General features: G+C 42.0%; 1 protein-coding gene across 2 annotated transcripts in view; it reads left to right on the top strand.

The window, feature by feature from the left end:
• The window catches only part of IGF1R (insulin like growth factor 1 receptor), a 205,644-nt gene that overhangs the window by 135,125 nt on the left and 53,395 nt on the right, over nt 1-17,124 (top strand). For both annotated transcript variants that reach the window (XM_081337568.1, XM_081337569.1), the window contains exon 3: nt 14,631-14,943. In XM_081337568.1, the coding sequence (XP_081193694.1) occupies nt 14,631-14,943 (313 nt within the window). The remainder of the gene's footprint in view (nt 1-14,630; nt 14,944-17,124) is intronic.

Genomic DNA, 17,124 nt, shown 5'->3' on the forward strand with positions numbered 1-17,124 from the left:
GCACGTGAAAAAGCACTGTGCCAGCCTTTAGCAAGATTTGTCCTTGCTTGCATCCCAAGACACTTCCTGGAACTGAGAGAAGGAGGCCGAGAAGAGTTGGAGAACCTCTGTGGACATTCTCAATTTTCATGGTTGTCCCAAAGGTGCTTTTTTCCCCCCTTTGAAAACAACTGATGAAGCTGCTCCTCCTCCATCAATCGGAATAGAGCTGGAAGGGGCCTTGAGGTAATAATAATAATTATTAATAATAATAATAATAATAATAATAATAATAATAATAATAATAAGAAGAAGAAGAAGAAGAAGAAGAAGAAGAAGAAGAAGAAGAAGAAGAAGAAGAAGAAGAAGAAGAAGAAGAAGAAGAAGAAGAAGAAGAAGAAGAAGAAATAATAGTAGTAGTAGTAGTAGTAGGAAGGGACCTTGGAGGTCATCTAGTCCAACCCCCTGCTCAGGCAGGAAACCCTGTACAATTTCGGACAAATGGCTGTCCAGTCTCTTCTTAAAAACTTCCAGTGTTGGAGCATTCACAGCTTCTGGAGGCAGGTTGTTCCACTGGTTAATTGTTCTAACTGTCAGGAAGTTTCTCCTTAGTTCTAGGTTGCTTGTCTCCTTGACTAGTTTCCATCCGTTGCTTCTTGTCCTGCTTTCAGGTGCTTTGGAGAATAGCTTGACTCCCTCTTCTTTGTGGCAGCCCCTGAGATATTGGAAGACTGCTATCATGTCACCCCTCACCCTTCTCTTCATTAAACTACACTTACCCAATTCCAGCAACCGTTCCCTATATGTTTTAGCCTCCAGTCCCCCAATCATCTTTGTTGCTCTTCTAGTTCAACCCCTTGCTCAAGCAGGAAACCATTTCAGGCAAATGGCTGTCCACTCTCTACTTAAAAACCTCCAGTGATGAAGCATCCACAGCTTCTGAAGGCAAGCTGTTCCACTGGTTGATTTGCCTCACTGTGAGGTGAAGTTTCTCCTTAATTCCTTGATTAGTTTCCGTCCATATATATTTTTTTTGCCCTGCCCTCTGGTGCTTTGGAAAATAAGTTGACCCCCCTCCGCGTTGTGACAACCTCTAAAATACCGGAACACTGCTATCATGTCCCCTCTAGTCCATCTTTTCTCTAGACTAGCCAAACCCAGTTCCTGCAACGGTTCTTCATACGTTTTAGTCTCCAGCCTTTAGCCATCTTAGTTGCTCTTCTTTGCACTTTTCCCCAAAAGTCTCAACATCTTTTTTGTCATCTGGTGACCAAAACTGGATGCAGGATTCCATTTGCCTTTTTTTTTTTTAAAAAAGCACCTTGGGCGAGAAGCGAAACCTTTCCAAACGGGGGGGGGGGGGGGGAAGAACCCAAGAAAGTCCAGCGGCCATTTGGAAAAAGCACTTTGGGGGCAGAGAATGAATGAATGAATGAATGAATGAATGAATAAACGAACGAATGAACAAACAAACAAACAAACAGCATCCTTAGGAGGCTTTTCGCTGGTTCATTTCTTGATGTGGGAGTCCTCACTACATGCCAGGAAGATTCCATATGGATAGTCCTTGACTTACAGCCACTCATTTTGTGATTGTTTGCAGTTACGACGGCACTGAAAAGAAAGTGATTGAGGATGGTTTTTCAAGCTTTTGACCATTGCGGCATCCATATAATCATCTGGGGGTTGGACTAGATGACCTCCAAGGTCCCTTCCAACTTCTTCTTCTTCTTCTTCTTCTTCTTCTTCTTCTTCTTCTTCTTCTTCTTCTTCTTCTTCTTCTTCTTATTATTATTATTATTATTATTATTATTATTATTATTATTATTATTATTATTATTATTGATCAACATTCAGATGCTTGGCAACTGGCATGTACTTATGACTGTTTGCAGTGTCCCAGGGTCATGTGATCCCCTTTTGCGATCTTCAGGCTAGCAAACTCAATCGGGAAGCCAGATTCACTTAATAACCATGTTACTAACAATTGGAACGATTCACTAAACGACTGTGGCGAGAAAGGTCATAAAATGGGGCAGAACTCACTTAAACAACTGTCTTACTTAACGACAGAAATTTTGGGCTCACTTGTGTTTGTAAGTCGAGGACTACCTGTATTAGAACAGGAGCCCAAACGTTTAGCTACTCACGGTGCATCACATAGGAAGGCACTAAGAATAGATGCATTTTGTTCAGCACTATTTAGTAAGGTATCCTGAAGGCATTTATTTCCCTTTAGTGTAAGAAGTTTATTTCCTGTATGGAAAGAGGCAGAGAATTCAGGGGGAAAATTCTCCATTAAGTACTTCTGGCTGTTGATGAAGTCAGTCAGTGATCTGTCTTTGGAAAGCTTTATTCTCTTCTATTTGAATGATTACGCTTTGACTGATAGTAATGAAAAAAGACACTGGGTGTTATGGTTCTTGATTTGCAGGGTGTTGGTGTTTTACTTGCTGTTTTACCTTAAAATGTAATTAATATATTTTTCTCAATAAATAGCTTTCATATTCTCCGTAAGGAAGGATTTTACGTTGTGATCATAAAGTTCAGGGCAGTCAGCTGTAAGAAAATGGGACATGCACCTACTCTAAAATGGTGCGCTAAAGATCGCAGAATCTTTCTCCTGGATTACATAAATATTATATAACGTAATTGTTTTTTTTTAATTTATGCATTGGATTTTAACTTTTTTTTTTGGCACGTTTGAGTGTGGCTTGGCATTGGAAGCTGCTCCGCAATTAATGCATTCCTATAAATTCAAATCTCTTTGTTTTGAATACGTTGCCTTGTTATTTTTTTTAAAACCACCCTGAAAATTCTACAGGTCGTGTTCCAGATCTGCCTTCTTGATTTGACCTGTTCAGTTCCTTCTTTTCCCTTCAGCCCAGTCTCTCTCCTCTCCTTCCCCTCCCTGCTCCCCCCTCCCCACTAAGGAGTGCTTCTCTTTGGTTACCACCCAGCCATTGCACACCAGTGTCTGCAGAAATTCCTCTCTACTTGGGAACAGATCCTTTAATTCAGAGATGAAAGGGAGGGAGGGTTGAGTGTTTTCAGCTCTGTTTGTATAATGGGAGCTAAACCTACAAGCCAGATAGGATTGGTATGACTAATATTAATTATTCTCTCCACACACACACCCCCCAATGACTTCAGTATGGGGCTTTTTCTGGGGATGTTGTTACAGTGGCTCTTAATTGTTTGCAAAGCATATTCTGGAGTGGGTGCTGCTTGCTGGTACTTGCTCTGGGTGATTTTCTTTCTTTCTTTCTTTCTTTCTTTCTTTCTTTCTTTCTTTCTTTCTTTCTTTCTTTCTTTCTTTCTTTCTTTCTTTCTTTCTTTCTTCTCTCTCCCCCTCCTTTCTTTCTTTCTTTCTTTCTTTCTTTCTTTCTTTCTTTCTTTCTTTCTTTCTTTCTTTCTTTCTTTCTTCCTTCCTTCCTTCCTTCCTTCCTTCCTTCCTTCCTTCCTTCCTTCCTTCCTTCCTTTCTTTCTTTCTTTCTTTCTTTCTTTCTTTCTTTCTTTCTTTCTTTCTTTCTTTCTTTCTTTCTTTCTTTCTTTCTTTCCCATGTCTCCTAAAAACTAACTTCATTTGAAAATTGGTAGCGAATGGAAGTACTTCTAGAAGTAAGCAGCACAAGGGGCCAGGTGACGGGCCAGTTGGCAGCCAAATAGGAAGATGGATGGTAAAGTCTCTCTTAGGGCCTCCATCCTTTCAGACGATAATAAAAAAAGAACACGATGAAGGCTAGGTACCAGCAGAAGAGAAGGAAGCTGTAATTTTGAGACAATAGCAGTGATTGAAAGGCCACACTTGGGATATTACATCCAGTTTTGGTCACCACGATATAAAAAAAGATGTTGAGACTCATATGTTGAGGTTGCATTAACTGAGGGATAGAATCAAGATCACTTGGAAGTATTACTACCATTTTATAATGCCTTAGTAAAACTACACTTGGAATACAGCATCCAGTTTTGGTCACCACAGTATAAAAAAGATGTTGAGACTCTGGAAAGAGTGCAGACAAGAGCAGCAAAGATGACTAGGGGGCTGGAGGTGAAAATATATGAACGGTTGCAGGATTTGGGTTTGTCTAGTCTAGTGAAAAGGAGGCCTAGGGAAGACATGATAGCAGTGTTCCAGTATTTGAGGGGCTGCCACAAAAAAGAGGGAGTCAGCCTATTCCCCAAAGTACCAGAAGGCAGGAAAAGAAGCAACGGATGGAAACTCATCAAGGAGAGAAGCAACCTGGAACTAAGGAGGAATTTCCTGACAGTTAGAACAATCAACCAGTGGAACAACCTGCCTCCAGAAGCTGAGAATGCTCCAACACTGGAAGCTTTTAATAAGAGACTGGACAACCATTTGTCTGAAATGGTGTAAGGTCTCCTGCTTAGCAGGGGGTTGGACCAGAAGACCTCCTAGGTCCCTTTGATGATGGTGATGATGACTATGATTTTTCGTGAATAAGATGCTATGAGAGCCAAGTTGGGACTTAGGTGTTTTGTTTCAGCTTTGGAACCGGCAAGTTACCTGTTGAACTTTGCGGAGAATGTTATGTGGAAAAACATTTTGCTGTTCTTGGTAATGTTGTTTGTTTATTATTTATTTGATTTTTATCCTGCCCTTGTTACTTTAGAAGTGACTCACCTTTGTCCATCAGTTTGCAATTTACAGCTTGCAGGCAAGTTGAAAACCCGGTTCCGATTGAAATATTACCAACTGCATATAATCAGAAAGGAAAAGGTGAGAGAGTTACTGAGAGTAATAAATGGAGGATGTATCCTGATTTTGATGTGGTATTATATGAGGCATATAACATGGACATAAACAACTCCCGCTACGAGGTCAGTGAGAAAACCAACTAACTTGTCTTTGAGGTCAACGCACTATCTCAGCGTTTCTGCGGCATAAGACAGTTTCTGACTTGTTCTTCCTCAGGGACAAACCCGACTTGTTAGGGGAAAATTGCTGTGAAGTGCAAGAGCTGTGGAGTTTAATAAACGCACGCGTAATATGCACAACACTTCAAATATTTAAAGTTAAGTTGTTTATTAAGGCCTGTTTTTCTGGGAAGCATCACCATGATAAACAAGGATTAATGGTGTGTGTCTTGGATGTTTGAAGTGTGATTTGAATCTTTCCTCTCTGAAATAAATACCCTCTAAAAAGCAGGGACTTAAAAGAGATGCTAAGACTCAGCGATGGCGAACCTTTTAGAGACCAAGTGCCCAAACTGCAACCCAAAACCCATTTATGTATGGGCGGGTGCTGGGTGGGTGTGGCCCATGGGATGGGTGTGGCCAATTGGGTGGGCATGGCTCATTGAGTGGGCGTGGCTGCAGTGGTAACGGCAGACTGGGTGGGGCTAAAAAGTTCAATCAATCCCAACTTTGCGAGATCTTTCTCCCCACCCCCCCGCAAGAAGTTGAAATTGATTGATTGATTGAACAAACCTTTTTTTCTTTTTCTTTTTGCACACGGCGGCAGAAGCCTAGAGCAAAAAGGTTTTATAAAACCCAGCTGAAGGCCTAGGACTGGGGCGATGGCACGTGTGTACACAGAGAGGGCTCTGCGTGCCGCCTGTGGCACATGTGCCATAGGTACACCACCACGGTACTAAGTTCTGACGAAGGGAGAAGCTACCTCTGCCTCCTCTCCCTTAACTTAAGAGAAAGGGGGTGATTCTTGTGCGGGGCGATGTATGCAGGATCAGTTAGTAAATGCTTTTACTACTATCAACTGAATATGCCTTAATTTTGGCTTGCAAAGCTAAGAAGAGAGGAGGGCTAAGAAAGAGGAACATTTTCCCCCCAAGGGGCCATTTGAGGTCACAGTGACTTAGGACCGTTTTTCACACTTAGGACCATTGCAGCATCCCCTTGGTCATGTAATCAGAATTCGGATCTGACCTGTATTTATGACCATTGGCAGTGTCCCGGGGTCACACGATCCCCTTTGGCGACTTTAGGACAAGCAAAGTCAATGGGAAAGCCAGGGTCACTTAATCACCATCTTACTAACTTAACAACTGCACTGATGCGCTGAACATACACGCGGCAAGAAAAGTCGTGAAATGGGGCAAAGCTCCCTTAACAACGGTCTTGCTTAGCAGAGGAAACTTTTGGCTCAGCTGTGGTGGTAGGTCGAGAATTTTATTGCAAGGTCCAATCTGGATCTGTCATCAGGACCGGAGGTTTGTCCTTTCAAGCTTTCTGACCGACCCAGATTGGATCTTGCGACATGATCCACTTCGTTCGTGGGTTTTGCCTCATTTTATAACCTTCCTTGCCAGTGTTGTGAAGTGAGTCACTGCGTTTGTTAAGTTAGTAACACGGTTGTAAAATGAATCGGGATTCCCTGTTGACTTTACTCATCAGTTGGTCGCAAAAGCTGATTACATGACCCTGGGACACGGCGACCGTCATAAATATGAACCGGTTGCCAAGCATCTGAATTTTCATCACCTGACCACCCACCACCCCCGGGGATGCTGCAACAGTTGTAAGCGTGAAAAACTTTTTCCAGTGCTGTTGTAACTTTGAGCGGCCTCTAAATTTATTTTATTTATTTATTTATTATATTTTTATGCCGCCCTTCCCCCGAAGGACTCAGGGCGGTGTACAGGGCAATAAATACAAAAACAGGATACAAAAGTTAAAAGCGATTAAATAAATGCCCAAGGTTAAAACAATAATTAAGATGTATTTAAAACCCCAACCCTAACCCATCAGACCAGGTCAGACTGCTCAAATAGATACGTTTTTAGATGAACTGTTGGAAGTCAAGGACTGCCTGCATTTTCCTCCCAGAAAAGAGAAAATTTGAAATGGGTCTTTCAGGCTGCAGGAACAGAGAGACATTCCCCCAAACACAGACCCAGCGTAAATGAGCTGTTTACGTGGGAGAGCGTGGTTTGGCATGGCACTTGAACTATTCGTTGTCGTGTGCTTAAAAAAAAAATCAAAACAAACCAACGAGTAACACCACCCCAAATAAATCAAGCATGGATTTGGTGTAGCCTTGGGTGCACCGGCCTCTGTCGCATGAAATAAAAACTTAGCCTTCTGATTCTTAACGCAGCCCGGAGGCTTTCCAGATTCCCACCCACCCCCTCCAAAATAACGAACTCCTCAAAACTCTGAACTTGATGTGGTTTGTGGCAAGGAAGTATGGATCCTCTGTTTGGGTGAATTATACCAGAAAGAGTTTGTTCCTGATCTATTTCAAACTGGTGAGCTACTTTCTGTTTTTTAGAAGTTGCAGGGAAAACGGTTCTATTTTTTTTTTAATGGGAGTGGGTTTTGCGGAAAAAAGAAATGATAAAAAGTAAGTTGTCAGCATCTTTTGTGGATCTACCCCTTCTTTTGCAGTCCTCATTTGATCCTTTCCCTTTCTTCCTAAAAAAAACTTTTGGGATCTTATGTTATATAAGCAAACAAGAAACATGCTTTTCTCCCCCCTCTGAAATTTCGATGCAAGTGTTATTTTTAGGAATGGCTTGTGCAAAACAAGGTGTGCCAGGTTATGATGCGCTAGAATATGATTTTTTTAAAAAACTTTATGTGAGGCATTTATTTGCAGAAACCTCTATACTCACATGCGCTGTTGTTTTTATTTTGGACTTGAGTGGAGATGATTTATTTATCTATTTTGTGTTAGTTTAGTTGCAAGTGTAAACAGGATCTGGAATTGAAATATATTCACTAAAACCCCTCAATTTAATGGACTAATGGAGGGAAGGAGGATCCCTTACAGCAGAAGGTCTGTTAAATCCAAATGAAATTTTATGCACAAATATTTTAACTATTTTCTCTTCTTATTTATTTTATTTCATGCTTGCAAAAATGGTGAACCGGAGTTTATGCTTGTGATGAAGCAGATGGTGTACGAAAACAATTTGTCTGTTCCCTCTAATTTGAGCTAAACCGTAATTGGTTAATTTGAGGGTGTGTTGTAATACATAAACATAGGAAAGTAACACAACTTATTATCCTAGCTACGTTTTATCTTACCTATTCCTGAATCCCTAATTTGAATTCAATAGGATGCAGAGAAACTAAAAACCAAATGGACCACTATTTATTTAAATAAATCAGAAAAGGCAACATTTGGAAACAACATTTTGCCAAGATTGTTTTGGCTCGTTCTCTTGATGGGATCTTCCGTATTGAAGGAAAGGTTAGCAATGCTGGACTTGAATAAATATGTGCCAAACGATGAGTGTTTAAATGGGATGGGGGCCGGGGAAGAATACGAGGGTGGTTCTTGACTTACAACCATTTGTTTAGTGACCATTAACAGAATAACCGCGTTGGAAGGGACCACTGGTTAATTGCCCTCACTTTTAGGAAATTTTTCTTTATTTCTAGGCTGGTTCTCTCCTTGATCACTTTCCAGTTAGATTAGATTAAGTTGTTTTAATCTTACTAGAAATGTCCTTATGATCATTAGGACTTACAATGCATGGAAGCATTTTGGGAATGGCTGCGTCAGCGTCAGAACATTTCTGGTAAGATTTGAAGCCTAACTGAAAGTTGTCACCACTGTTTCGGACTTAGGAAAGGTAGATTTGTGCTGGAAATATTTATGAATTTTACCCAGTTTGTGGACTTCCAGAAAACAACAAATTCCCATTCAAACGTAGCTCTGCAGCTGTGCCTTTTCCGGTTTGAATGCTGTCTTGCCAGTTGGCTACGGATTAATTTGGGAGCGATCCATCGTTCAAAAGCCCTGTCCATTTTTTTATTCTTTAGTTAATAAAATGCATGTGGCAACCTGTAATATTCCCCTAGATATCGTGAGCAGAGCCCTTCGGAGGCATGGCTTTATTTGATATCGTTGTGTAAATGGGAAATCTCATTATCATGCTAAATCTTTAAGTTTTGGCACCGGCAAGGGAACAGCCATCCATCTGCTTGCAAGGCTTACTGTCTGTGGAGTTACTGAAGAAATCTCTTAATAGCTTTGGGAGACTTCTACTATTTACAGGCATCGAATGAGGCACATCTTGCTGGAGGCTAACAAGTCTGGTGTCTGAGCAAAGAGTTCTTGCGATGCGGAGCTAATAGCACTTCCTCCAGATAATTCTGGAAACCCCCCTTTAGAAAAAGGACGGGGTCACGTTATTCTCCAAAGCACCATAGGGCAGGACAAGAAACAAGGTTGGAAACTGACCAAAGAGAGAAGCAACCTGGAATTAAGGATAAACTTCCTGGCAGTGAGGACAATCAAACAATGGAAGAGCTTGCCTCCAGAAGTCATGGGCTGTCCGTCACTGGAGGCTTTTAAGAAGAGACTGGACAGCCACTTGTCTGGAATTGTATATGGTCTCCTGCTTGAGCAGTGGGGGTTGGACTAGAAGACCTCCAAGGTCCCTTCCAACTCTATTCTGATTGAACTGGCCATTGCGCATCTTTAGCTTGAGATAAAAATAAAACCCAACAGTCACTTGCCGCTAGGCTGCTGTGATATCACAGTCATTCTAGCTTCTGAAAGGTAGAAGGGTCAGGAAGAGGCCACTGACACTTTTGCTGCCATGAGCAACTATAGTTTTGTGATAGAGCACATGTTTCATAGGTATAAAATTCCTAAGTTGAGTCTTTTGCATCTCTGGCATAAGTAGGGTTTCCTGGCAGCAGACTAGAAAGTTAACAGGGTTGAACTGTGGGGTTCTTGGTGCTCTCTGAGCTTGGTGGTTTTCTTGCAGATGTTGTTGTAGTTGCGAAGTCATGTCTGACCCATCGCGACCCCATGGACAACCTTCCTCCAGGCCTTCCTGTCCTCTACCATCTTCTGGAGTCCCTTTAAGCTCACGCCTCCTGCTTCAGTGACTCCTTCCAGCCACCTCATTCTCTGTCGTCCCCTTCTTCTCTTGCCCTCAATCTTTCCCAGCATTAGGCTCTTCTCCAGTGAACCATCACTGCAGATGTTTCATTACCTAACTAGATAACATCATCAGTACTGGTGGGAGGAGGAGGAGGACTGTCAGGTCCTTGGTGCTCTCTGAGCTTGGTGGTTTTCTTGCAGATGTTTCATTACCCAACTAAGTAATGTCATCAGTGCTAGAAGGGGGTGGGGTTTGCAGGGAGGAGGAGGAGGAGGAAGAGGAGGACTGTCAAGTCCTTGGTGCTCTCTGAGCTGGGTGGTTTTCTTGCAGACGTTTCATGATCCAACTAGGGAACATCATCAGTGCTAGAAGGGGGTGGGGTTTGCAGGGAGGAGGAGGAGCTTGGTGGTTTTCTTGCAGATGTTTCATTACCCATCTAGGTAACATCATCAGTGCTAGAAGGGAATGGAGTTTGGAGAGAGGAGGACTTGTAAGGTGCTCTCTGAGCTTGGTTGTTTTCTTGGAGACATTTCATTATCCAACTAGGTAACATCATTACTGTTTGCCCTGTAGCATTGATGATGTTACCTAGTTGGGGAAAAACATGTCTGTAAGAAAACAGACTGGAATGTTACAGTACAGGTAGTCCTTGACATGACCACAATTGAGCCCAAAATTTCTGTTGCTAAATGAGATAATTTTTAAGTGCGCTGTGCCCCATTTTACAGCTTTTTGCAACAGTTGGATCAATGATTCACTGCAGTTAAATGAATCATGTGGTTGTTAAACGAATCAGGCTTCCTCCATTGACTTTGCTTGTCAGAAGCTGGCTGGGAAGGTTACAGATGATGATGATGATGATGATGATGATCACATGACTCCAGGATGCTGCAGTCGTCATAAATACAGGCCCATGGCCAAGAATCCGAATTTTGATCACATGACCATAGGGACGCTAACAAGGGTTGTAAGTGCAAGGATCAAGTTTATAAGTTACTTTTTTCAGTGCTGTTGTAACTTTGGACGATCCCTAAAACGAATAGTTGTAAGTCGAGAGCTACCTCTGCTCATATAGGCAGCCCCTAACTCTAAAAACGTTTTGGACTCAACTATCCATTCTGGGTCTGAAGAAAACTGGTGGATGTCAGAAATTATAAAAAAATTATTTGTAGCTTGGATGGTAGATGGTGGTGGTGATAGTTTGTTCTCGAGACTTGCTGTTTATCTTCTGAACGTTTCATCGACAAGCTAGGTGACATCCTCAGTGGGACTTCAGTTGAGCCGTCTTCTTTCAGTTCTTCTCCGCTTTTATTGATCTCAGGTGGTTGGCATGCGGTGTGACCGGCTGGTCATGCTGGGCGACCTGCCATGGGCCACACAGATTTTAGAGCCAGCCTACAAACCCATAAGGAGCCGTATCAATTGAGCGACCAAACAGCAGTGGAATTCGCCACCTCTTTCTTCACTTGGTGGCCTTCACACCACATCACCAGCCTGTCACATGGCATGAGCAGCCAGTCACACGACCCATCAACCGCATGAGATCAGTAAAAGTGGAGAAGAACTGGAGCAAGACACCTCATCCCAAGTCCCGCTGAGGATATCACCTAGCCTGGTGACAAAACATTCGGAAGCCACCGTAAACATCCCAGAGAAGAAACCACGACCGACATCCTGGATGTCTTTTGATTTGGTGATATGCCGTTTCCGTTGTCAGATAGAGAAGAGTGAGGTTATCTTTGGGACCTGCTGAAGCCAGGGTGCGTAGAGAATAGTTGATGTGGTCAGTCACAAAACATTTCTGTAGACAAGTTCTGCCTTTTGGTTTTATTACCTGGCGTAGGCGGACAATGTAGTGAAGATATTTGTGTGGATGAAACTTGGGGGCAGTGAGCAAACAAGATTAAGGTTGACATACCAGAAGCTCTTTGGTTTGGGATTTGGGTGATTGGGGAAGAGGTGACTCGGATAATCCAAAGTTGTTCAAATTCTTTGAGGACCACATTAGCAGCTTCTGGAAGACTCCTTACTGCTTTTGGATGTCAAGATAAAAGCAAGCGTGCTTTTATCGGCTTTGGTTTCTGTACCAGTTGGGATCCAAATATTAAAACATGGACCGTCATACAATATTAGTTTAAAATACTGGGCTGATTATTAAAAGTATGTCTTTGATGTTCTTGAAGTTGGTTAGCATCTCTTACCCTAAGGTCTATCTGGGTTTGCCTATTAGCAGTATTAATAGCTTGCTTTATTTTGGACCTATTACGAAATATGTCACAAGATTACAGTTAAGATATTTCGTTATCCTTGATTTATCAACTAGGTTTGATTTTATTCCTCTGCCGCATTGCCTTGAAATATATCTTGCGTTTTCTATCGTGAAACCATAATGGACACTCTAGAAGTGGTTGAGAGGCTGTATCATTAAATAACTTGATTGCTGCAAGAAATTGTAATTAAAGGTGTTTTGGTTACACATGTATAATCCCATAATCTTCAAACGTACTTACATTTTGCATTTGTTGTTGATTTAACTATTGGCAATCATATAGACAAGTATTCTCCAAGCTACCCTGTCAACACAGCTTCTTTCAGTTGTTGGATCCTCATAATATAATAATAATAATAATAATAATAATAATAATAATAATAATAATAATAATAATAATAATAATAATAATAATAATATGATGATGATGATGATGATGATGATGATGATGATGATGATGATGATGTTGGAAGGGACCTTGGAGGTCATCTAATCCAACCCCTGCACAAGCAGGAAACCCTATACCATTTCAAACAAATGGTTGTCTAGTCTTTTCTTAAAAACCTCCAGTGTTGGAGTACCCACAACTTTTGGAAGCAAGTCGTTCCACTCATTAATTGTTTTCACTGTCAGGAAATTCCTCCTTAGTTCTAGGTTGCTTCTCTCCTTGATTAGCTTCCATCCATTGCTTCTTATCCTGCCTTCAGATGCTTTGGTAAGTAACTGGTCCCCCTCTTCTTTGTGACAACCCATCAAATTGGGTGCTATAAGTGGACTGGAGGCTAAAACACACAAGGAACAGTTACTGGAATTCGGTATGTCTAGTTTAACGAAGAGAAGGGTGAGGGGTGACATGATAGCAGTGTTCCAATATCTCAGGGGCTGCCCCAAAGAAGAGGGAGTCAAGCTATTTGCTTGCTCCTTCTTGTACCACTAACATTCCTAGTTATCATTGCCTTCTCCAACGAATTGGCACACATAACATGGCCAAAGTAAATCACACGTAGTCTTATGACTTTAGCTTCTAGTGAAGTTTCTGGTTTTATACGATTTAAATACCTCTCTGTTAGGTACCCTGGCTGTCCATTGTATACTCAATAATACAACACCACAGTTCAAAGGCATCAATTCTTCTTCGATCAGTCATTCTTAGTGTACAGTAGATGTTGAGTTATTGCCATAAATGTTCTGGTGAGATTTTCACAGTGTAGTTCAGCGTTGTTTTCCCTAACCCTCCCCATTTATCTGGGCTTGGGACCGGAATCAACCATATGGCTAGGTTCCTTATGCATTTACACCTTGTTAAAAGTCGATCTTTTGGGAAAACCTGATGGCAGGAGAAGCCAAATGGAAACTGATGAACTTGAGCCAACTTGAAGAGCCCTGGTGATGCAGTGGTTAGAATGCCTTATTGCAGGCTAACTTATGCTCGCTGCCAGGAGTTCGATCCTGACAGGCTGAAAGTTGATTCAGCTTTCCATCCTTCCAAGGTCAGTAAAATGAGAAGCTGGGTTGTTGGGGGCAAGATGCTGACTCTGTAAACCGCTTAGAGAGGGCTGTAAAGCACTGCGAAGCGGTATATAAGTCAAAGCACTATTGCTACTCATGTCAACGCTTGGTCTTTCCTCCCTTCCAATTTAAGGTGGTCTTTTCTTTTCTTTTTTATTGAAAAGTTTTACAGTACATTTTATTTTTACCACAACAAAACAAAACCCCTCCCAACCCCCTCCCCTCTTCCCAACCCTCCCCAACACCTCCCTCCCTCCCCCTCCCCCCTCCCCGACTTCCCAGAGCTAAATACAAGGTATAAAAATACAAACAATCCTAGTCTACCATATGCAAACAACAATAAACTATTAAATCTATCGCACTCTTATAAAATAACTACAAGCCATATAAATATCACATCAGTACTTATTCAAATGCTAAGTGAAACTTTTTAGTCCCATATTTATTCTGAATATAATCAATCCATTTTTTCCACTCCACAATATATCTCTGTTGCGAATGGTCTTTCAAGTACGCCGAGATCTTTGCCATTTCTGCCAGATTGGAAACTTTTAAAGTCCATTCTTCTATAGTCGGCAGTTCTTCCTTCTTCCAATATTGCCCTACTAAAAGTCTTGCTGCCGTAATTAAGTTCAACATCAACTTAATGTCTACAACAGTAGTGTCAGTAGTAATGCCCAGTAAAAACAATTGCGGAGAAAACTTTATCCTTTTCTTAAATATCTTCTGCATATTCCACCAGATTTTAATCCAAAAAGCTTTAACCTTTTTACAGGTCCACCATATATGAAAATACGTTGCATCTTCACCACCACACCTCCAACATTTAGGCTGGCAGTTCGGATACATACTTGCTAATTTTTTAGGATCTAAATGCCACCTATAAAACATTTTATAAAAGTTCTCTCTTAAATTTTGAGCTTGCGTAAATTTTACATTTCTCACCCAAATCTTTTCCCAAGTATCCATTGTAATGACTTCTTGAAAATTCTTGAAAGGTGGTCTTCTCATGCCTGTTGCTCTGCTCTCTCTCTCTCACTTTCCAGCCTGTCCCAGTTCCTGTGGCAAATACGCTTGTACGGACCAGAATGAATGCTGCCATCCCGAATGCTTGGGCAGTTGCACCGCCCCCAACAACAGCTCGGCCTGTGTGGCTTGTCGCAACTACTACCACGATGGCACCTGTGTTCCTACCTGCCCACCCAACACCTACAAGTTTGAGGGCTGGCGTTGCATCACCAAGGAGAACTGTTCCCGGATCCCTTCCTCGGATCTAATGGAATATGAGAGCTTTGTGATTCATGAGGATGAGTGTGTACAAGAGTGCCCTCCAGGATTTGTGCGCAACGATACCCAAAGGTAATGGAGAACGCTTGTGTCTACACACAGGAATAGCAAGTAGCTTTCTTTTTTCTTGCCGGTGAGGGTGAGGGGGAGTGAGGAAGAGGCCGAACTCTTAACGGGGATCTCTGTTTCAAATACGGGCAGTCCTCGATTTACGACCATAATTGAGCCCAAAATCTCCATTGCTAAGCAAGACAATTGTTAAGTGAACTTTGCCCCATTTTACAGTCTTTTCCTGCCACCGTTGTTAAGTGAATCGCTGCAGTTGTTAAGTTAGCAACATGGTTGTTAAGCGAATCTGGCTTCCCCATTGACTTTGCTTGTCAGAAAGTTGCAAAAGGGGATCATGTGACCCCAGGACACTGCAACCGTCATAACTATGAGTCAGTTGCTAAGTGTCTGAATTTTGACCATGCAACCCTACAGATGCTGCGACAGATGCACATGTGGAAAACGGTCATAATTCACGTCTTTTCAGTGCCGTTGTAACTTTGAGTGGTCACTAAACAAACGTCTGTAAGTCGGAGACTGTAATTTGCAGCCGTTAACGTTCTGTGAAATCAACAGAGGTACTAAATTGGTGACTAGTGGACTGTTGTTCCTAGGGAAAGAAAAGTTTGGATTTTCTGTAAGATTCTTGTTAACAAAAAAAAATTTCATTAACTAATCAACTGAGGATTACATGTATCCCGTATATACTCACAAATCTCTGAAAAAGCCGACCCTCCAACTTTTAACCAAAACACCATGAAAAAAAACATGCCTCCTGCTAATAAGCCAATTGCAAAAATGAAACACGTACGAACATTTCAAGGCTCAGCTTATCCGCGGGTGGCACATTTTTCATGGTGTTTTGGTTGAAAATTCGATGGTCGGCTTACTCCGGGCTGGGCTTATCCGCCAACATATCCAAGAACTCATAGCTGTTGCGCTGCAGAGATGAAATAACTGCCGAAGCTGCTTTATCAAGGCTGCCTGATTAAGAGCCATTGGCATTCCTAATCCAGGGGTAATTAAAAAGGAAATATTTCTCCTGCAGGGATTTTTAAATTGTTTTTAATGACCTGGACAGCATGTCTTTATTTGGGTTGAGTTGAGCTGCTGTTGACGCTTGGCGTCTCTTGTTTTGTGTGAAGCTGTCCAAACACACCTCTCCGTTGTTGGTTTTTTTTTTCCTCCTGAAGAATTTCTAGTTTACATACAGGTGCAAAAGCAATGATCTCTGCCCCCCCCCCAGCTAGAAATCAAATGTTTACCTGGAAATCTGTTTTTCTTCCGCTACTATCTGACCACTTGTGTTTTCAAGCAATTAAAAGCCCTCATAAAAAAAAAAGAGCCAGCTGCTTATCTTATCCAAATGTTCACAGTGTGAACGGAAAAAAAGATGGACGGAAAACCGGGAACAATAACCAGTGTGCCTGTAGCATTTGTGTACGTGTGCGTTTGTGTGTGTTTTCCTGCTCCAATCTCCCTTGATCACACACCAATCGCTGCAAACCAGAGGACTAAAAATTCTTAAGTTTGCATTCTCAAAAGGTTTCTGGCGTGTATTAACGGTGCCTTGTGCTGAAGCATTTGAAATACGAACTTGTAAATTCATGTAAAGCATAATGGGAGCCGTGGATTGCAAAGAGACCATGTGACTCAGCCGGGAATCAGCTGACCAGAATTAAACAGCTCTCATCCTTGTGGCTTGCATGCTAAACACAAGCCAAATTTGTCAGTGCAGTGCAAAGGCAGCACAAAAGAGAAATCTGGCTGCGTTGTGCAATATAGAATCAGAATCACAAAGCCTTTGCTTGTCAGAAGGTTGCAAAAGGTGACACAGCAACCATCATAAAATATAAGTCGGTTGCCAAGAGTCTGAATTTTGATCACGTGACCATGGGGGTGCACCAACGGTTGTAAGTGTGAAAAACGGTCATAATTCTCTTTTTTCCAGTGCCGTTGTAACTTTGAACGGTCGCTAAATGAACTATTGTCAGTCGAGGACTACCTGTATTCTATAACAGGGGTCCCCAACCCCGGGGCCACAACCTGTTCGAAACCAGGCTGCAGGAGAAATGGACAAGCGGAGGGCACATGTGCTCGCACTCAAAGCTCTATTTTCGCGAATGGAGTTTCAGGCTCAAGCACAAGTGCCTGCCGCTCGCACAAGTGGAGCTTTGTGCACAAGTGGAATTTTGCGCACGAGTG

The sequence above is a fragment of the Vipera berus genome, assembly GCF_964194415.1.
Source record: "Vipera berus genome assembly, chromosome: 12".
Lineage (NCBI taxonomy): Eukaryota > Metazoa > Chordata > Lepidosauria > Squamata > Viperidae > Vipera > Vipera berus.